The 23,121-nt window shown below is 37.9% G+C and overlaps 1 protein-coding gene and 1 long non-coding RNA gene across 2 annotated transcripts; one reads left to right on the top strand and one right to left on the bottom strand.

Annotated features, from left to right (window-relative positions):
- The first annotated feature begins 5,923 nt into the window (after positions 1–5,923).
- LOC126816359 (uncharacterized) lies at positions 5,924–8,677 on the top strand. The gene is made up of 3 exons (XR_007678321.2): positions 5,924–6,058; positions 6,720–6,808; positions 7,495–8,677. It is a non-coding gene; the product is annotated as an uncharacterized LOC126816359 (long non-coding RNA).
- A 4,640-nt stretch (positions 8,678–13,317) lies between these two features.
- On the bottom strand, positions 13,318–20,162 carry LOC126828051 (SCO-spondin). Its single transcript, XM_050557636.2, has 6 exons — positions 20,095–20,162; positions 17,681–17,697; positions 16,955–17,216; positions 16,286–16,434; positions 15,297–15,488; positions 13,318–13,828 (listed from the first exon to the last, which is right to left on the bottom strand). The coding sequence occupies exons 1-6, from the start codon at positions 20,142–20,144 to the stop codon at positions 13,512–13,514; spliced, it is 987 nt and encodes a 328-aa protein (XP_050413593.1). The 5' UTR covers positions 20,145–20,162; the 3' UTR covers positions 13,318–13,511.
- Between the last annotated feature and the right edge of the window lie 2,959 nt (positions 20,163–23,121).

Here is a 23,121-nt window from a genome sequence, read left to right as displayed (position 1 = left end):
ATCAAATATATATCGTGTCTGAGGTTTGTCACAAATCGCCTCGACCATGTTCCATACATCTCAACATTTATCAGCTTTTTGTTCAATCTATAAAAGCCAACATTCCTACAAAATGTTTTGTTTAGTCTATGAAATAAGATACTATTATGATATGATTCAACCGAAAGGTCCTATATATTCAACCTTAGATATATAATATCTACATTCAAGTTAAACGAACTGAATCTATTCATGTTAAGCATTGCGCCGAGCTGAATAAAGTATACGATTTATTGTCATTAAAACATCTATGGGTGGTATAACTAAAGTATAACTAAAAACTATAATTGGATCTTTATTGCCAACATTTCAATGTACCGAGAATTTTCACCACCAAGTATATTGCATCGCTTGCATAACTACTCTGTGTTTAAGGAATTTAAAAAGAATAATTTATCCTTCCACCATTGAAAGACACTCAGTACAAGTTATCGCTCTCCGATAATTCCTGAAGAACGCCAAATTTAATTCTATTAATCGTGTCACTTTGCATTGGCCGATTTTGAGTATGATTTTGTCTGACATATTTATCATTGAACCAAACTGCATTGGTTTCTTTTGCAATTTGTTTAGGACCCGTAAAACGTTATACCAAGAAAAAAATAAAACGTTTTGTTAAGTAAAGCTATATCAAAGCCGTGTATAGATAAAGTTGCGACAACTGTGAAGCCAGGAATTTCATATGACGTCAATTGTACAAAGACGCCATCTTGGGTCCCAAGTAACTCTAACAACCCATTATCTATTAATATGCCCTATTATATTGTTGGATGTCATAGATTTCAGCGAATAAGTGTCTATAGGAGATAAAACATACATTTTTTAAACGAGAAGTATAGCTGAACATACTATTATTAGTATTATACAACACAAAGCGCACATAATTGCTATATAGCCTTATTCTATAAGAAAAATCAAAATAAAAGATACACTAGATAAAAGCGCTATTAAACATATTTAAATTGCATTCGCTATTAAAGGAGCTAAATAGCTAATATTTGGGACCTAGAAATTGTCACAAATGGGTCGCACTAACAGCAACATTTGCTTCGGGCATATTTGTTTCATCAGTGACACGTCTGGTGTCATGTAAATGTAACGACAACAGCCTGATTGATTGATTTGTTGATTGGACCACTTTCAGGTTGCCGTATTCACGGCCTGGCAAGACAACGCGTTTTCCGGCTTGAAATTTCTAGAAATCCCCCGACGGTGCGTTTCACGACTTCGGCGGTGACCTTTAAGAGACGTCGAAAACCATTTAAAAGACATAGTAAAAGTCATATCTTACGAGATTATCGCTGGTCTTGTCGGAAAATGCCATTTTAAATTTGACAGTCATTTTGAAAGAAATGCCCGGCGCCATACATTTGAAAAATACATTTTTTGATTTTTGTCAAATTCGTTTTTCGGCATATTTCGCCTCTATGACCACTTTGTATTTGAAAAATTTAAAAAGAAATTATTTATTCCCCACCTGCACTAAAACACACTGATTACGAAATATCGCTCTACGAAACTTTCTGGTTTCTTTTGCAATTTGTTTGGGGTAAGACGTTATCACCCCCCGCCTATGTATAAATAATATCAATCTGTCTACCACACAAATTTAACAGATACAAATGCATGTTATTCCACAGGTAAACAGACAGGGCCCCCTTTGAAGGGGCTCAGTGAAGGGGACGCAGTTGGTTTAGAGTTTGTCTGACCCCTTTGAATATTTGCGTCTTATTTCCAATGAAAACAATCATGTTGCTCTGATGCTGTTATCAACCAGTATCAAACATACATCGTACCTGCACTGAAAAAACACTTGTGTTGGATCTCAACACAAGTACTTGTGTTAAAACTAATCTACACAAGTTATGTGTTGTTTTGCATTGCATTAACACAAACTTGTGTCGATTTATAAAATCTTGTGTGTTTTTTCATATCATAACACAAGTAATGTGTACCGTCCACGATTTGTTTTCTTTAAAAAAAAAACTCCATATAAAGTCTGAATTCGGGAGTCGACAAGTTTAAGAAAAGTAATAAAGGGCTTAATTCACATCCGGAAAATAACATGCTGTTCTTCACTGGAAAGGTGTGAGTAGCAATTAATCAGACAATTGCCAGACAGACTTGAATGTTATAATTGGTGTTAAGTTGTCTGTATAGTTAAAATGTCTGTCTTTAAATTTTTTTTATTGGCCCAATAAACTGATAGATCAAACGAATATATAGCGTACATGTGATTTTCAGCACCCTGGTGTTTTCGAAAATTGATTCAATGTGCAATAGAAAAAAAAATGAGTAAAACTCTTAATATTGTAATTGGTTGATGTAATAGAAATTGGACAGTATTGGTTAACTGAAAAGTAACCAATCAAATTTAATTGATCATCCACATGTATCTCATAATCGACTTATTGATATAATGGTTCTCCAAGTTATCTATACTTTATTCATTGCGACAAATTGTTTCTTTGATATTATATCAGCGACATTCAGTTAGATATCTAAATGTAGGCCTAGTGAAGTTAGCATCAACAGAGTGCTTTAGCCGTGATATTTTTAAAAATTATAATGGTCACATAGAATACCAGACCGCAGGTTTGTAAATTTTTACAAAAAATAAAACCGTGTATTTAATTTAGAATCGATATATTGCTTCTATGTATATTAATAATTCGTTTCGTTTAAAAAAGTCAGATTTAGAACTACTGCCACTGGCTGGACCGGAAGTCTGTTAATGGCGGACAAAGATTAAGAAAAATTTTTTGATGAGTTCTAAAAGTGTTCCGCTAATTCAGCAATCTAACGATTCTGTCTTAATTTTTCTGAAATCGTGCTTAATTATTATTAGCTAATCGGCGCTACACCGTTGTTCAAATACTTATAATTGCAAGAAACCCACGACTAGGACCAGCAGGTAAGAATCTGTCTTGATTTTATACCCGGTGAAATTATTATTGGCCGCCATCTTTGATTTTTATAGACGTTCGGTCAAAATGAGAAATAATGTAAATCCAGACATGGACGCTATAGCTAGATACTAACTTTTGTGTTAGTTGTTTAGTTGAAATGTAATCTTATTTCTGTAAAAGAAAAAAAAAACAACAAACAAATCAGCCTTTTTTTATCAATGTCATCAATGTGTAGGCCTAATATTAGACTTCCACTGATTCAGAAGTTTCTCTATAGTTTCGTTATTTTTTTTTTCCAGTCATTGATGTTAGCATGTACTCTACAAAGAAAAACAGGTAACAGAATCTCATTTCCCTTTAATATATTTTTTTTAATAATGCCCAATAATGTTATTGTATGTAACACGAAAAGTATTTATCTCTGTAGAGAGAGAGGGCGAGGAAATGGGGTTTAAAGTTCACTAAATTCACTTGACACAAACTATGCCATTCATTTCCTTGTATTAAATTGGTCGAATCAAGTAGGTCCATGCTATATATATGTCCTAGAATCAAGTAGGACAGATTGTCTTCTTCCGTTTCTGCCCTTTTCCTGAACTCGGTCTCATTCTATTGCAATCTGTGTATGTTGTGTTATATTAATTCTGCATAAACCTAGAGTTGTTGTTAGTGTTTGTTGGATATATCCTTTATACTTACTGGCGCTAGGTAATTTCGAGACCATTATTGTTCAATTTTATTTGAATGAAGTGTATTAGAAACAGTGTTCGCACAGGTTCGAGAACGGCGGAAGAACAGGAAAACACATTCATGAGTCTAGAACATGAGAGAACAGTATCCATGGTAACAAGATGAATTAAATTTATACAATCTGTTACTATAACTTGTTTAGTACTGACTTCACTATTAAGCATAATTTTGATAAATTATGACTCAGTTTTACTAATTTTCAATGACGATTACATCACCTTTTGATACGCCCACATGGAAATGTGGTCGCATATTGTCGTCCGTCGGTTGGTCCGTCGTCTACAGACCTGATTATTTTGAAATTGATATGTTGTGTATTTTAGTGAGATGAAGCCTATTTAATTTCAATAATTTCCGTTATTTTCTTCTGGAGTTATGGCCCTTGTTTCACTTTGTGAAATTCATTTGCATCATTTAAATTAGTGAAACGAAGACGCCTATTAAATTTCTATAATTTCTGTGAATTACTTCTAGAGTTGTGGCCCTTGTTTCACTTTTTTCTAACCTTGTGAACTCGAGGACAACAAAATTATCATCCGATCTGTATAAAATTTGTATGCATTATTTAAATTAGTAAAACACAACACAAAAAAATCTGTCAAATTTCAACAATTAAGGCCCTTGTTTCAGTTTGTAGGACCTTTGTAAAGCCACAAACAACGAAAATTATAATCTTGTATAAAATTTTCTTGTAAATGCCCCCATTACCTACAAAAGAATAAATATGCGACAATCCCTGTTGACCGCGCGGATAATTTAACTGCTGTAGGCATATGTTTCGTTGCCTGGCAACCTAACTTACTTTATGTTATACTGGCCATATACTACATCCAATTTTTGAACGGTATTAAACTTTTAAATTAATAAATGCACCCATGATGGTGTTTTCTCGGCAGTTATCGATGCGTCAACCATGTTTGTTCTTGCCTCACACCAGCTATGAGGTAGTGTGGGATTTGAGAACGGGAACGTGTTTGCAAACGCATTCCAGACTGCTCAAGTCCGACAAGAACCCATTCTCCGTCCGTTCTCTGCACCGGACCACTGTTTCGAATACACCCTAGGGGTATTTAGCAAAGGGAGGAAAACGGAGGACCCGGAGAAAACGCACAAGGCTGGACAGACGACCCTATTCCTAGTCACATTCAAGCGGGGAATCACATAATAGTATGGCCTATTTCAAATATGATATTTGCATATAAAGAATAAAGGTCTTCAGCCTCTTTCAAATATGATATATAAAGAAAGTACAGACTTAAATCGTCAGTGCTGAATAAACTAGCCAAAGGATTCGGCTTAATCAATCGGCGCTAAAATTCACCTAGTGTGTCCACTGACACATGTTTGATATATTTGGCCGAATTGTATTTGAGTGCTGTGTCCGCTTCGCTGAAGCATTCGTCTGATTTAAGAATTCATTAGCCAATCACCTTCATATCGAGTGGGTATCACAAACTAGCAGTCAAACTGTGACACGGGTGCTACAGCCAACAAATTCCAACTACCATGCTATCGGCTTAAATGCACGCCAATGGGACCGCAGGTTTTTTGTTCCATTGAAACGACTAGAAATGAAATGAAATGGGGTTTAACGTCTTACTGTTTTGTTCCGAACTGGGCTAATGAAGACGGGCATACGCAATACAGTGTGCTATGAGGGAAATTTTGCCTGGGCAGCGGCACTATCGCCTACTCTTATATCAAATTCCAACTGTCAAGGGATGTTTTACGTGCACACCAATGTGTACACGGGACCTCGGTTTTTCGTCTCATCCGAATGACTAGACAGCTGTCCTTGTCAGGGCCCTCCGTCCTGCATCACTGACAAGGGGGAACCACGCCGGAAAATCTGGGTGAACTTTCTCGGCCAATGCAGGGATCGAAACACCCGACCTCCAGGCTAACGATCCAGCGTCTTACCCACTTAGCCACCGTGACGACTAGACAGGAAATCCATGCTGAAAAATCCAAATGAGCTTTCTCGGTCAACACTGGGAGCGAACACGCAACCTCCCGGGTAGCAAGCCATTGCCTTACTCACTAAGCCACATGGCTCTCTTCAAATTACTGTGACAGTCCAGTCACATGACAAACAAGTGTTATTAAAACAGATTTTTACGGCTTGGGTAAGATCTTCAGGATTCAAATGGTTTTAGATATCACACAGTTTGTATATGGTAAGGTATATTAAACAGTTTATTACATGTCACATATTCATATTTTTCAGTTTCCATATTAAATGCCATAGCAAATCAAAGATCATATAATAAAATAAGTCCAAAAACCCAAATATGGGAAAATAAAGAGCTGAAGAAATGGTGATTTGAGCACCTATGATTTCTCAAAGGTATTTTTGGAGGGTGAGTGTTCAATTCTAATAGAAAAGATTGTTGTTATGGTATTTTAGAATCTCACTATAATGTGTTTGGCACAATATAGCCTGGTGGGAGATGAAACATAAACCTCCATTTCATTTTATTGTTTTGAAATTTAAAATTCAGTTTAGTATAGTAAAACTGTACACGTACATGTATGTGCACAGGCAGAATCTTACTTATGTCCAGATACATTGGATATGACTATCTCATCTGTGGGGAACCACGGTGGCCAAGTGGGTTAGACACTGGCTCACATATTTTAAGGTCGCGGGTTTGCTCCTGTTTTTGGCTAAGAAAATTCAGGATGGAGGGACTGACAAGGACAGCTGTCTAGTCATTTGGATTGAACAAAAAAATGACGTCCCGTGTACACATTGGCGTGCATGTAAAAGATCTCCTGTCAGAAATCGATAGGCCTTAGGATCGCGGTACCCGGCAGAAATTCCCTCATGGCACACTGTATGGCATATGCCCATCTTCATTAACCCAGTTGGAGCATAACAGTAGGACGTTACACCCCATTTCATTTCATTTTTTCATTTCATCTCATCTGTGACAAAGCAAACCAGCACATTAAAACGTCCATTTTTTAACTGTCTGGTCAATTTTAGTCAACTAATACATAGTATGTTTTTTTTCTCAGTTAACTACATCAGAAAGATCAAGACAGTTGGAAAGGGCTATTCATATTATGGAAACTTTTTCTCACAGAGCTTGATAATCAGGCAAAATGTAAGTACCAATACATATTTGTTTTTTTAATTAGTAACTAGTACTATACACATGGTAATCTAGTTATTCTTCTTGGGGCAATGCCTAGGGCTCTGCTATTTCAAGTACTTGGCATGCTTGTGTTTTGACAATCACATCCATTGATTTTCTTCAAGTTGTGATATGTCTATTTTTACAGTAAATAGTTGACCTATTATTAGACTCTAGTCCCAAATCTCATGACTTTTTTTTCTGACTTCTGACCCATTTGATTTGAGCATAATAATCTGCCTGGGTCTTTAACTGGACAAGACACAATAAGTGTTATCAAAAGTTGAAACAAAATAGAGACTCAATCTCGATGTGGCAAGGGGGGTTGGATGTCCGAATGGTTTGCATGTGGGTGCTGTATCATACAGTCTGTCACTGAGTCAACTGGCGTGGTTTCGATTCCACGGTTGTACGTGACGAGGAGTGGGGTTGCCTGGGTTTTCTCCGGGTCGTCTAGTTTCCTCCCACTGCTAAAGACCCCTATGCGCAAGCGAATTATTGAAATTTAATTGGAAAATATGTTAGTCCTGAAATGACCTAGTTTGTGTCGAGTGGACGTTAAACCCCATTTCATTCGATGTAGCAAAAAAAATTGCTTATTTAAACATTGTGAACCATAGAAAGTGTTCTTATTGTCAATTTTTTTTCTTTTTTAGGCTGGAACACCCTTGCAAGAGTATTGATGTATGATAAGAACAAGATAACCCAACCATACCTTTTGAATATTAAACCATTAATTTATTTTATAGTTCTGGAAAAGAATGCATTTGACCTATTTTTTAAATATTTTTTAATTTGTTTTTAATGTTAAATATCCTCCCCAAACACAATTAGATTTTTATTCTCTCCAGAAATTTATGTATAATATAGAAAGTAAAGTGACATAAATCACTTAGAATTTGGTCGGAAATCCTAAAGTAGAAACCAAATATATGTAGAATTACAAAAATCCCATGACCTACATTAAGGTGACTTTCTCTTGCTTATCAAATGAAATAGGGTTTAATATCCTACCTTTCTATGTTATTATGGTAATTCTGCCCTACAACCTACTCTTTTATCAAATATTTCAAAAGTTTCTTTAAAATGAACACAGGAAGCGATGGGTGGCGGAATGGTTAACACGCGCACATTGGATCAGATCTGGCATTGAGTAAAATATTTAAATTGTCAAGGTTTCTTTAAAGTGAACACATTGGGGGTGGTTTCGATTCCCCGCTTGTACATGACAAGGAGTAGGCCCAACTCTCAAACCTCGCAGGTTTTCTCCGGGTCCTTTGGTTTCCTCCCACTACTAAAGACCCCTATGCTCAAGTGAATTATTGAAATAATATTGAACCTTATGTTAGTCCCTAATTGACCCAGTTTGTGTCGAGTGGAGACTAAAACCCCATTTCTATCTTGCTTTAAAATACACACCAAGGTGTTTATGAGACCTAGGTTTATTGTCCTATGCGAACAACTATATCATCAATTGTCATGTCCTACACCACTGACATGGGGGAACTGTGCCGGTAAATCCAGATGAAATTTGTACATATTATTTAATATTTGCCATTTTCTCTGATATTTTTATTTCATTTATTTTACAATAACCTGTAATCTTGGTGCTTTCATTATTCAATGGGCGCTCCTTTTATGTACAAAAGATTCATTTTGTTTGTTTATTTAAAAGGGTTCTACATAATTTTATAACTCCTGCAATAGTGCATTTTTCTTTTGTTAGTTCTGTGTATGCTACTTATTTCTAGATGCCTCACAAATCACTTGTAAAATGACTTTGATGCACTTTTCAGTTTTTGAAAGTATTTTAATTTGATGCATAATTACACGTCATTATATAACACAATTTCATTAGTATTGGAATTAATTTTCTGTCTATATAGTTTTGATTTGACAGTATTAATTTACTTTTTCCTATCATTTTTAAATAAATAATAATTTAACAAACAAATTATTGTTCCGTCATTTATTAAACCTTACAGGTTAAACAGAGCAAAAGAAGGGATGCTGCATGGGAAAGGTTGCTATACTGGATATAAATTAGGGGAAAATACAACACAAGTTTTTGTTAATGTTTATACATAAGTTTGTATAAAACCTCACAAGTTTCATAAATTTCAACACAAGTTTCATAAATTTCAACAAAATTTCATAAATTTCAACACAAGTAATGTGTAGAATTTCACACAAGTTTCAACACAAGTTTGTGTTCTTTGATAAATTTTAACACAAGTTTTGTGTTGTGTCAACAATAGAGACACCTAACTTGTGTTGAAAACCACACAAGTTTGTGTTGTTTCAACACAAGTTTTTTTTCAGTGTGAGATTTATTAGCATGTTCCACACAACCCAACGTTTATCGGCACCAGGATTAAGGGTATATATCTTTGTTTCTAACGCTTATTGGGAATACGTCACGGAAACTACAATAAAAACTTATTTACAAAAACATTCTAAAGAGTGAAAACGGACATATTTCAAGCTTTACTGTATTTAAAGAAATAATTTAAATCAGCCGGCTGAAACCCCGTCTCCGCTATTTGATATAGCAAACAAGTGTCCAATCTATAAAAGCACACATTCCTAAAAAAATGTTTCTTTAGTGAAACAAGAATATTCATAACTATGCGAGGGTGGGGTGAGTAAATTCGTGGTAACAAGTCTGAATAGGCTAATGGGACAATAGAACAAGTTCGCCTTGATGTTGACGATATGAACATCAACTAAAAAGATATATAATGTTATTCAGCTGCAAGGTGATATATGCATATATGCAGCATATATAATTAAAATCTCTATTCAAGTTAAACCAACTGTATCTATATTTAAGTCTCACGTCGAGCTGAATACAGTTTATGACTTATTGTCATTAAAACATCTATTGGTGGTTAACAGTGTGTAACTAAAAACTAAAATTGGATTTTATTATTGTCAATGATATAATGTACCTTGAATTTTTTATCACGAAGTCTATCGCATCTAGATATTTAAAGCGCGTTTACAATATATTCATTTTTATACGCCCACATTGAAATGTGGTCGTATATTGTCGTCGCCCCCGTCCGTCCGTCCGGCGTCCACAATTGCTTGTGGACGCTCTAGAGGCTAAAGTTAATATCCGATTGACTTTAAATCTATATACAGTGTTTAAGGCCATGAAACGAAGAAGCCTATTGATTTTCAGCGATTTCCGATAATTACTGCAAGAGTTATGGCCCTTGATCACTTTAAATTTATACACAGTGTTTAAGGTCATGAGACGAAGAAGCCTATTGATATTCAGCGATTTCCGATAATTACTGCCAGAGTTATGGCCCTTGATCACTTCAAAAAATCTTGTGGACGCTCTAGAGGCGAAAGTTAATATCCGATTGACTTTAAATTTATACACAGTGTTTAAGGTCAAGAGACGAAGAACCCTGTTGGTTTTCAGCGATTTCCGATAATTACTGCCAGAGTTATGGCCCTTGATCACTTCAAAAAATCTTGTGGACGCTCTAGAGGCGAAAGTTAATATCCGATTGACTTTAAATTTATACACAGTGTTTAAGGTCATGAGACGAAGAAGCCTATTGATTTTCAGCTATTTCCGATAATTACTGCCAGAGTTATGGTCCTTGATCACTTCAAAGAATCTTGTGGACGCTCTAGAGGCCAAAGTTAATATCCGATTGACTTTAAATTTATACACAGTGTTTAAGGTCATGAGACGAAGAAGCCTATTGATTTTCAGCGATTTCCGAAAATTACTGCCAGAGTTATGGCAATTGACCACTTCAAAAAATCTTGTGGACGCTCTAGAAGCGAAAATTAATATCCGATTGACTTTAAATTTATACACAGTGTTTAAGGTCATGAGTCGAAGAAGTCTATTCATTTTCAGTGATTTTCGATAATTACTGCCAGAGTTATGGCCCTTGATCACTTCAAAAAACCTTGTGGATGCTCTAAAGGCTAAAGTTAATATCTGATTGACTTTAAATTTATACACAGTGTTTGAGGTCACGAGGCGAAGAATCCTATTGATTTTCAAAGATTTCTGATAATTACTGCCAAAGTTATGGCCCTTGATCCCTTTGAAAAATCTTGTGGACGCTCTAGAGGCCAAAGTTAATATCCGATTGACTGCAGATTGATACACAGAGTTTAAGATCTTGAGACGAACAAGTATATTGATTTTCAATGAATTTTTATGACTTGGAACAGCTAAATTCATGATACAGTATTAACATGGGCCAGAACTTTATAAAAACCAAACAAATTCTAATGGTTTTCTGATTTGTTGCTCTTAATCAGATTTTAGTGTATTATAAATGTTTCATTACCGAAAAAAGTAAAAATATGCGACAATTCTTGTTGACTGCCCGGACGATTTAGTTGCCGTGGGCGTATGTTTCGTTGCCTGGCAATCTATCTTTTGTTATTTCAGGATGGATATATCGTAAAGTTCATCTTCATTTGACGAACTACACCCAAACTACAGTGTAAACACGGTTTGGAGACTGTATCTTAACTACGGGGTACATCGAACTACCGTGTACCTCATAGTTTAGAGACACTATCTAATATCCAACAGGAAAAATGACGATTAATTTAATATCCGCCAATTTGTGTTGCTGCTATTTTGTATTTTCAAAATTTATATTCAAATTCAGAGACATCGAAAACCATATAAAAGACATAGAAAAAGTCATATCTTACGTATCTTAAGAGATGCTCTTTTATTATACCAAATTTATGGGTATTTTGTTAAATGGCCTTATATTGCCAAATTCGGCAGCCATTTTAAAAGAAATGCCCGGCACCACATGAAGAATACATTTCTTTAAACGATGTTTGTCAAATTCGATTTCCGCTCATTTCGCGTACATAACCACGATATAATGGCCGAACATTACGTACATGAGATCATGGACCTTATATCCTTTTAAAAAAACAACTTAAAACACATTTATTTAATCAGGCTTTTAACTGACTCTGTATACAATCGTTAAAATGTCCATAATCTTGTTGTTTATTTATGATTACATTGTCACTTTGTAAAGTGCCCCTGAACATGTTTTATGAAAGGGCGCGCTATAAATATGCTGAAATAATAATAATAATAATATTACCAAATTTGGCGGCCATTATGAAAGAAACACCCGGCACCATATAAAAAATACTTTTTTTAATTGATGTTTGTCAAATTCGATTCTTCGGCACATTTCGCTTGCATAACCACTCTGTGTTTGGGTAATTTTAAAAAGAAATCATGTATAATCCCACCAGTAAATAGTAAAACACACTGATTACGATATATGATTGAGTATGATTTTGTGTGATATATTTATCACTGAACGAAACTGCATTGGTTTCTTTTGCATTTTGTTTAGGGTAAAACGTTATCCCTCAACGCCTAATAGGGCAGAGCGGGGATGGTTCGGACATTTTTGGTTTTTTTCACATTTATGCAACTACTAATGCACTTGTCTCTGAACTTAAGAATGGAAAATAGACTTTACCTTATTGGCTATATTCAGTCAGTGATACAGCTGTGTAGCTATATTAGTCTTTGTGTTGGACTAATTTTTGGGGGGTTAGTAAAATGTCCGGATTTACCCCATTAGCAGGCAGACACCGGTCAGCTCTGGGGGATACTTTGGACAAGTGGAGGACGATTGGACAAAAGCAAATTGAAAAGATTCCTTTCACAGTTTAGTTCTATTTCTTCAAAAAGTTCCTTTAACAATAAAGTTAATACAGTAGTGATAAATTTAAAGCTGAATGTCCTCTAACTGAAACATATTTTTAACATAGCTGGACGAAAATAAATGAACGTATTCAAAAAGGAATTAACTGATAATTCTAACGCTTTAAATCTTCTTGCGTTTCTCTAGGTATGACATCAATCCGAAATTTACATCGAAAAAGATAATGAATGTTTATTCCCGCAAATGACGGACCAAATTTGTCGTAATAGAGAGAGAGAGAGAAATGGGGTTTAACGTCCACTTGACACAACTAGGTCATTTCGGGACTAACATGGTTTAATTTATTTCAATAATTCGCTTGCGCATAGGGGTCTTTAGCAGTGACAGGAAACCGGAGGACCCGGAGAAAACCCACGAGGTTGGACAGGCGACCCTACTCCTTGTCACGTACAACCGGGGATTCGAAACCACGCCAGTCGACTCAATGACAGACTTTATGATACAGCGCGCGCACGCTAACCATTCAGCCATCCAACCCCCCTTGTAGTAATTACTTTCCCTATATAGGGCTTGGCTTGTCAGTGGTGCAGGACCGAAGGCCTGACAAGGGACAACGTTTGCATGTTTTCATTAACCCAATTGGAGTTGAACAGTAGGACTTTAACCTCCATTACAATTTTTTTTTATACATTCCAAATACTGGATACTGGACAAAAAGAGGCAGGAACTAATTCAACTAAATGCTAACAATTTATTTTTTATTAACAAAAATAGGGATCAGAATACAAAATCAACATATTTCTAGTATCTACAGGCGCTTAAAACCTAATTTAAACAGTGATCGATCAGAAAAAAAATGTAGACTTAAAATTAAAACTATAATAATAATTAAGCTTAAATCATAAATGAATAAACAATTAGTTTAGCTATAACGAGGGTATGTTTCGTTGAACCATAGGAAATGAGTCGTGTATTCCTTAACATTCGAGAACGCTGGCAATGAAATCACAGTTTCCTGAGTAAGGGTTGAAAGCTAGGCCATCTGGACAAGAAACTGCGTCTCCAACGGGTAGACCGAGAACACATTTATAGAATTTAGTACAATCAGTTTGGTCAGCTGTGAGGAGTATGCCACTGCCACAGCCAGAGCCATGGACACATGTCCAGTACTTTTGGTTCCAGACTGTACCAGGTGCACAGTTCATTGGTCTTGCAACGCGGTTATCACATTGACAAAATCGCCTTCTATCGCCTGGGTAAGGGAAATATTTTACTGTGTTTGCTGGGCATCGATCTGTAAAAGAAAATGCATTTGATTTTAACGATCAATACCAAATGATAATACTACTCTACCCAATGGCGTCTTCCACTTGCCGTAACGAGAACGAGGTTGATGAACCATGTTAAATTTGGATGTGTACTGAAGTCTGACATCTTGAATAACTATTTTTAAATTTCGATAGTGACGTTAATTGTTGTAGGTATTTGAATCTCACAGAATTTTTTCGACTGGTTAATCGTATATAGAACTATTTTATCCGAATAGTTTCAATAAAGGCTAGCAGACCTCATCACGGCTTAAATGGCCATGGTGAGTCTAATGAAAAGTAAAAAGTAAATCCGCACAATATCAACAAGTCATAAACATGTCGTCATTAATCGGCTTTGTAACCATAATAAATCATTTAGGTCAAAATAATGTATTTAATTGGCATGATCATGTGCGCTATCTCGTGAGAATACAATTTTATTTACCAATTTGGGGAGGGTGACCGAATGGTTTAACACTTGCGCTTTAGGTCATCGGGCCTGACATTCGATTCACAGCTTGTACGCGACAAGGATTGGGATTAGGACCGCATGTCCAACCTCATGGTTTACGTCCGGTCCTCCACCGTCTCCCTATAGCTAAACCAGCGGCTGAAATCGGATGAAAAGTATAACCTCTATAGGGTCCAAAAGCTAAAACGCGATTTTCCGTAAAATCAGCGGCCATAATTCAAGAAGTTATGGTCCGATATGTGCGAATATCGAAAGGAACCGAGATAGATCTTAGGGTGATAAACTTATATTTCAAGTTTCATTGAAATCGGATAAAAATTGTGACCTGTAGAGTGTTCAAAAACAATATTGTGGGTTGACGGACGGACGGACGGACAATATACGTCCACATGAAAATGTGGGCGTATAAAAATACCAGGCGCAAGCGAAGTATTGATCTAACATTGAACCACATATGTTAGTTTCGTAATGACATAGTTTGTGTCCACTGGATGCTAACCTCCATCTTTCTGTCCCTCGCCTTACAAATTTTAGTTTCATCTTTGGCTGGCTCCATAACCTGGAGATGTCGGATTCGCTCCTGATGATGACCAAAACAGTTCCTGTGGATTTTAGTGTTTTTTAGGCGTGGCTTCCTCTTGTCAGTGGTGCTGGACGGGGGGGGGGAGGCTGCTGGCAAGGAAGGGTATCTATTCGTTCGGAAGAGGGATAAAAATCCGATGCCAGGATACACATTTTTCGTGCACATAACAGAACCCTTCACAGTTGAAATTCGAAAAAAAAAGTAGGCCGTAGCGTCGTTGTCCGGGCAACATTGGCCTCATAACACATTGTATAACGTATGCCCGTCTTCATTAGTCCAATCGGTGCAGAAACGGAGGACGTTAAACCTCATTTGTAGTCTGAATGGGTAGGGGATAATTGCAAGTAAAAATGTTATGGCTTTTATTCTTTGTGTCTGAAAAGACTAATATGCATACCTTTACAGGCCCCGGTTAAACAATCTGCTGTTCTGAATTGATAACTTGAACCCACACAACCGGCACCACCAGGTCCAGGGGCGGGGTTAGTACATGTTCTTGACCTCCATTGCTTTATTTTACCAGTACCACAACAGGCTTTACATGGACCATACGATCTCCATTCAGACCAATCGGACCAACCACCATTTACTACAAACAACAAAACAAAAAGGAAATTACTAGGCAACGAAACATATGCCCACCCTGCAGCAGCTAAATGTCCTTTGAACAAGAAACTGTTCTATCCTCTAATGTCCTTTGAACAAGAGACTGTTCTATCCTTACCTCTGATAACCTCTCTACAGTAGACTGTTCTATCCTTACCTCTGTTAACCCTGCTACAATAGACTGTTCTATCCTTACCCCTGATGACCTCAATATAATAGACTGTTCTATCCTTACCTATGAAAACCTCTCTACAGTAGACTGTTGTATCCTTACCTCTGATAACCCTGCTACAATAGACTGTTCTATCCTTACCTCTGTTAACCCTGCTACAATAGACTGTTCTATCCTTACCCCTGATGACCTCAATATAATAGACTGTTCTATCCTTACCTATGAAAACCTCTCTACAGTAGACTGTTGTATCCTTACCTCTGATAACCCTGCTACAATAGACTGTTCTATCCTTACCTCAGATAACCCTGCTACAATAGACAATTCTATCCTTACCCCTGATGACCTCACTAAACAGACTGTTCTATCCTTACCTCTGATAACCTCTATACAATAGACGGTTCTATCCTTATTTCTGATGACCTCACTACAACAGACTGTTCTATTCTTACCTCTGATAACTTTTCTACAATAGACTGTTCTATCCTTACCTCTGATATTTTCTCTACAATAGATGGTTATATTCTTATTTCTGATGACCTCACTACAATAGACTGTTCTATTCTTACCTCTGATAACCTTTCTACAATAGACTGTTTTATCCTTACCTACAATTACTCTTCTACAATAGACTATCAGATCCTCTCCTCGATATCCGCTTGTCCAAATCCATTCCGCTTTGCCATTCAGAGAAGATGGATTTGAGCCCCAGTTATAACTTGCAAGTATAGCGTTTTCCCATGCACCGTCATCAAATCTGCAAGGCAGAGAGAGAAATGGGGTTTTCTGCACCAATCCTGCTGACGAAAACAGGAAGCTTGAATGAAATGAGATGCTGAGTCTTTTCGGGACTAACATACGTTTCGATTTTACTTCAATAATCTGCTAGCGCGCAAGTGTCTTTAGCATTGGGAGGAAACCGTAGGACTCAGAGAAAACCCACGAGGTTGGACAATAATCCCTACTTCTTGTCACGTACATTCCGGAAATCGAAACCACGCCAGGGACGAATTAAGCCTAAATGGTGCCCCCGGCTGAAGATATTATGGGTCGGTTGCATCAACAATGAAAAGGTCATTGCCCATCACATTCACACCAATGCAATTTGTATACCCTGTTTACCTTAACAACTAATTAGGGGCCTCCTTTAATACTGTGGCCCCTGACTGCAGTCCAGCCAGCCCTCTCTTAACGGACGCGTCCAGGGTATTTTACATATTTATATATGTACGTATTCGGGGTCTTGTTTTTTTTTATAGGAAGTCATTTGAACTCACCCAGGTAGATTCCATCCTTTTTCATACTTAGCTGAACATTTCCACGTAGCGTCAGTTTTGATACCGTTACTTAATGCCAGCTTGATTCCACCTACCACACCTTGGTCTACACATTTTACAGCAACAACTTGGGTATCACCAGGGATACTGACTGGTGAAGATCGAGGCCAGTTGTTATCATTAGCATTACTGTACAGAACACCATCAGCATAGAAAGACATCTGATTGTCACATGTAGCATCACCAGTGATGTATGTCTGCCCTAAGAAAGAAATTGGCATCCGACTCAGCATCTCATTTCATTCAAGCTTCCTGTCAGCAGGATTGGTGCAGAAAAATTAAATGCAATTCGGGCACTTTTCTCTGTTTAAAATAGAGTCGGAGTTTTAAAGCATGGGGGGGGGGGGGCTCGATGAATTTGGAGGTGGGTCGAAAATGAAGTGCCCGAGGAATGCCCGTTTAGAGTCTGCGATAGGCACGACCTATTCGGGACTGTGAGAACATCAACTAAAAAGTGGTCCCACGATAATCTTATTTATGTGGGTCAATTGGGAGTCAATCAACTAGGGGTCAACTTCGAAAAAATTCGTCTGGCTACTAACCCAAGAAGAATTGCCCATGCGGTAAGTGGTGCTTAAAGGAGACTACTGCTTATGATGAGGGCTAAAAAGTTATGTGACATAAACGTCATATAATGAATATCTTAAATATGCAAAGAGTACATACCGCTGGAACTGGCCACTCTGTAAGTAAAAAAAATAAAAAATAAAATAAATAGAACTCCAGTACAAGAATATACTATTCAAAAAAAGTAGGGGATATTTGATTTTTAAGTGTTATTAAAGTCACCTAATGAAACTGACGAAGAAACAAATGACAAAATGAAATGAAGTTCACATTCATCGATTTATTCCAAATGATCGTTAGACTAAGTAAGGCACAGACTGACCATTATAAGGGTAAAATGATACCCGGGGTCAAACAGCAAAGTTACCACAGCATCACAACCAAGTCAGTAACGGGTAAATCCTCCTCTGTTTGCCAAACAAGCATTGATCCGACGTGGCATACTCCTAATGAGACGTCTAAGGTCATTTTGGTCCAGATTGTCCCATTCCTGTTGCAACGCAGCAGCAAGTTCTTGGACATTGGCAGGACGTTGTTGACGTTGACGTAACCTCTGTCCAAGCATGTCCGAGACATGCTCGATGGGGGAGAGGTCGGGACTCAGTGCTGGCCAAGGTAATGTGGTGATGTTCTGTTGTTGGAGGTAACCTGTAACGATCCTGGCCCTGTGACATCTTGCGTTGTCATCCTGGAAGATGAAACGGCGGCCATGACGTCGTGCGAACGGCACAACATGGACTGCCAAGATGTTGTCCCGGTAGTACTGGCCTGTAACACGCCCTGCAACAACATGTAAAGCCGTTCTTCCAGCAACAGTGATGCCTCCCCACACCATAACAGAACCACCCCCAAATCGATCATGTCTGATGACGTTAACGTCTTGGAAGCGCTCGTTTCGACGACGCCACACCCTCCTACGTCTGTCCAAAAAATCAACAGTGAACCTTGACTCATCTGAAAACATCACATTGCTCCAGCGTCGATTATCCCAGTGTTGACGATCCCTACACCAACGACGTCTTGCCTGAATGTGATGATCTCTCAAACAAGGGATCACGCGAGGACGTCGGGCGCGAAGGTGACCCCTATGCAGTCGATTCCGAATCGTCTGGCCACTCACTCTCACACCAGTGTCTGTTTGAAGACAAGCGCTGATCTGATTTGCTGTGATGACACGATTTCTCAAGGCCAAGGTACGGATAAATCGATCATGGGCTTGAGTTGTCGCCCTTGGTCGACCTGAGCGTGGTCTGTCCTGTACAGATTGTGTATCACGGTATCTGGACCATAGCCTGCTTATGACAGACTGAGAAACATTCATCGTCCGCGCCACAACCGCCTGTGTTGTGCCGATCTGTAGCATGCCAAGGGCACGTAACCTTTCATTTTGGGTAAGCCGACGCATATCAAAATTTGTTTTCTGGTCACTAAAACAATTAAACTGATGTTTCCACCCTGGAATTCAATGCCACAATGACTGTAACATTCAAAGTCAGAGTCGTGCAAATCTTGGGTTGGACCCCCATGATGATCCCAAGCATCACCTGCATTCCATGCGGTAGCTATTGGTGCGTTTGGGCGTCACATGTAACTAGAAATGTTTCTTCTGTTAGGTTCTATAGTGACTTTTTTCGTAGTCATTTGCATATTTTAGTATTATGCCCCCAAAATCAAATATCCCCTACTTTTTTTGAATAGTATATTTCACAGCTTAGGTTCGAAATGGTGGGATACTAACGTTTTGATAGCTTGACCAGAGATAATAACTGATAGATAGCTTGACCGCCGTGAATATTTCTAACCCAATAGAAGTTGATAATTTTATATTCTATTCAATAAGGCTATCCATCTTTGGGGCATATACACTCAAGCAATTGACCCGGGCCATCAACAAACATCTGCATGCCACTGAATTGAACCTTTTGGACCAGGACATGGTGCTACTCATCTTGCTGTTTTTGTTTTGTTCTTGGGGTAGCACTCTTCGAAAAAGGGGGATCACGTTTAGCCGTCTTCATTAGCCCAGTTTAGGAGCAGAACAGTAGGACATAAAACCACATTTCATTTAATTTCATTTCTTCTAAATTCAGGTCCGATCGACATGAAAATTCGCATACTTCTTCTTTGTGGAGACAACAGTTGGTAAAGGAAACTTGGTAAAGCCATTGGCTGGCTAACCTGGAGGTACCGTGTACCGACCCTGCTATTGAATGAGAAAGTTCATCGATACCTTCCCTTGTCAGTGGTGCAAACACGGAGGGTCTGGCAAGGAACAACGTTATCTACAGATAGGCAGGCATATAAAAGAATCCTTGGAATGTCGAAATAAGAGTCCATCTTCTTAATACTGGATGGAGCAAAAAAGTTGGACGTTGAACCCAATTTCATTTCTTTTCATTAAACAAAAAATAAGGAATTTAACTTACAAAAAAAACGTCTGATTTTAATCGTTGGCTCAATATTAAACAGTGCCATATTAACAGTGTTATATATATTTTTAAAAAATAGCTTACGTGACAACCAGGAGGCTGAGAACCAAAACCAAGTCCATAGTCAACTTCATTGTTTGACTTCGGGTGAATCCGTCCACTACTCAAAATGAAATGATTGAAGTTCTTTAACAGTGCATACTTTTATAATAAATTGTAGTGTATCTTTGACCATGCAAACAATGTATATAAATTATAAATCTTCAATCATGCCGTATCATTGAAGTTTTTATAGTATACATGGGGATAAATCATTCCTTTTATTTACTTGGAAATGTGTTGGGCTTTTGTAGTGTAGCCTACGCGGTTGTAATCAGGTAGAAACGTACCCACAAAGTGCATAATATAGTCTCTAAACCAGGGCCTTTCCAGGCAAACTAAGGGTAGAGATGGCTTGAGAGTCGATGACCTTAAATTGGCAGATTTATAGAGAGAGAGGGAGAGTCATTTCGGGACAAACACATGGTTCAATTTTATTTCATTAATACGCTTGCGCTTAGTGGTCTTTAACAGTGGGTAGAAACCGGGGGAACGGGAGAAAAACCAACAGGCGTAGGACAGGTGACCATTCTCCTTGTCACGTACAAGCGGGGGATCGAAACCACGCCAGTTAACTCAATGACAAGTCTTACCTGATGATGCAACGCGCGCACGTTAATCATTGGCCCCCTTCCTGTCCCCTATGGTCGTAGGAAGGGTGTGTCTTAGTACATTGAAGTTTAAAAACAAAAATATTCGTTAATTCATATATATTCCTGCTCAGCACAGTTTTGTAGGTAAGCTGGTGACCAGGCTTGGTGGGTGTAACGGGTGTGGGGGATACATTAGCCAATGTCGACAGAAAACAGAAAAGCTGCCTGATTTATACAGTAAAAGGGTGAACATATTAATTGAAAAGTCGTGAAATGAGATCCAATGGGGTTTAACAACATACTGTTCTGCCCCGACTGGGCAAATGAAAATCGTCATACAATGTACTATAAGAGAAATTTTTCCCGGCGGACGGCGGCACTAAAGTCTGCTCTTATTTCGAATTCAAACTGACACGGTACCTTAGCTTTCCGTCCCATCCGAACGAATATAAGGGGAAAACCACTCCGAATCGAACACGGGACCTCTACGCGAGTCAACGTCCTACTCACTGAGCCACCGCGGCTCCGATGACGCTTGCCATATTACTTTATGTATATTGATTCCTTTGTGGTTAAACTTGCGATATATATCCGATATAATATTGCAACATTGAGAGTATACATTTTTCTCTGTGTAATTTAAACTTTTATATAATTTATGACATGATCTATTTATATTTGAATAAATAATTTTTTACAGGAGATGAATTTATATAAGCTCCGTATAGTTTTTAAATCCCATATATTATGTAAATATTTATTGAATAAATAGTGTTAGGAAAGCAAACGTGTAAAAGTCGCGCAACCAAATAAAATTTCTCGATATATTTTCTCCAAAAACAAGCAACCCGACAATCGGCAGTCGTTTCAGTCACTGAGTAAGACGTTGACTCGTTTACTTGGAGGTCACGTGTTCGATCTCGTTGTTAACCGCGAAAGTTCATCGGGATTTTTCGGCATGGTTCTCCTTTGTCAGTGATGTAGGATGGGTCAAAAAACCAAGTTCCCGTGTAGTTATACAACCCGCGTTCTGGTGGATTGGGTGGGGGATTAGCCAATGAAACGCTCTGTTGCAGCGAGTTCTTGGCGTGCGATGCACGGAACTGTGATTGGTTAACCAGTTGTCTGACGTCATAGAGTCCAAAGCCGATCTCCCACAACAACTGGTCAGATCTTCATGTATTCTCATCAGGATGCGCCATATTTGAATTAATTGATAAGTGAAATCCTATTTAAATCCGAGCTGTAGCCGAGCCATCCGTGGGTCTACAGAGTTGATTTTGGGCTTGTTGTTTAAATAAAGATCTAATTTATAATTTCTATAACATGTGAAGCCTAAATTAAGACTTGCAATAATCAGATTTAGCTCTTGCATAATGCATGTTTAATCAGCTTGGTAGATATATAGATTTACTTGGTAGAAACGTATACAACATAATAAAAAAAAATTGAGGGCCAGACCCCCGTCACCCTCTTAATCCGGCTATGACAGTGAATTATTGAGTGAGTTAAATACGACCCGGAATTTAAGCACTTCAGACAGCAGGATGCACTAGTGTTTACGTAAACTAAACTTATTGAGTATGTTTATAATTGTATTCTTATGTGATTATACTAAATACTTTTTTTTTTGGACCAGGATGTAGCCCGCAAGGGGTGCTCATCTTGACCTTGGTTTTCTTCTTGTGGAGATCGCCACATTACTTTTCAATGTATCTATTGGCGGTACAATACGCGTACTACTTTCTCTAAAACACACATTGGTAAAATTAAGACATGAGGAGTGCCAAAGGTGATGTGTCTCTTATGAGCATTAATTTTATTATGTAGATATTGTTCTTTTCATAGCACACCGAAACATGTCCTCGGGAGAGGAAGGGTGGGGGGGGGGAATTTACCTTTAGAGCCGTTTTCTAATATTAAAAAGGAATAAAGAGTTTGAATTACTAGTCAATTGTAATCGCGTTTTGAATTATTCATTTAATGATTTTCAAAAGATTATTATCCTGTATTTATTCTCGACATTATATCTTTAGACAATACATATACATTCTTATTGCGGTTAAACTGTCAGGAATCTGTGGATTTATGAACGTGTTTGTTTGATTTATATTGCTACTTAAACTGAAATGAAACGAAAAGAAATGGGGTTTAACGTCCTACAACCGGAGATTCGAAACCACTCCAGTTAACTCAATGACGGGCCTTATGATACAGCGCGCACGTGTTAACCATTTGGCCATCCATCAGAATATAGTCTGACAACTCTCTCCGGAATGACGTCAAAATGGGTATGTCCAAACAGAAAGTCACATGACGGGGCACGAACACGGACGTTATTGCTGTATAGGCAATTGCAGCCACTTTTAAGACATCCTAGTGAGTAACCATGTGGGAGGGGATTTTGGTTTTCTCTATC

This window comes from Patella vulgata, chromosome 1 (genome assembly GCF_932274485.2).
Source record: "Patella vulgata chromosome 1, xgPatVulg1.2, whole genome shotgun sequence".
In the NCBI taxonomy this organism is placed as follows: Eukaryota; Metazoa; Mollusca; class Gastropoda; family Patellidae; genus Patella; species Patella vulgata.
Note: the sequence above shows the minus strand (reverse complement) of the source record. Positions and strands in the feature narration are given on the sequence as shown.

Excerpts from the sequence above, each read along its gene's own strand:
- LOC126828051 (XM_050557636.2), bottom strand. The coding sequence starts at position 20,144 with ATGAAGTTGACTATGGACTTGGTTTTGGTTCTCAGCCTCCTGGTTGTC. Across the intron at positions 16,435-16,954 it reads AAAGGATGGAATCTACCTGG|ATTTGATGACGGTGCATGGG; the intron begins GTGAGTTCAAAT and ends TCTGCCTTGCAG. Across the intron at positions 15,489-16,285 it reads TTGTAGAAGAGTAATTGTAG|TAAATGGTGGTTGGTCCGAT; the intron begins GTAAGGATAAAA and ends TGTTGTTTGTAG.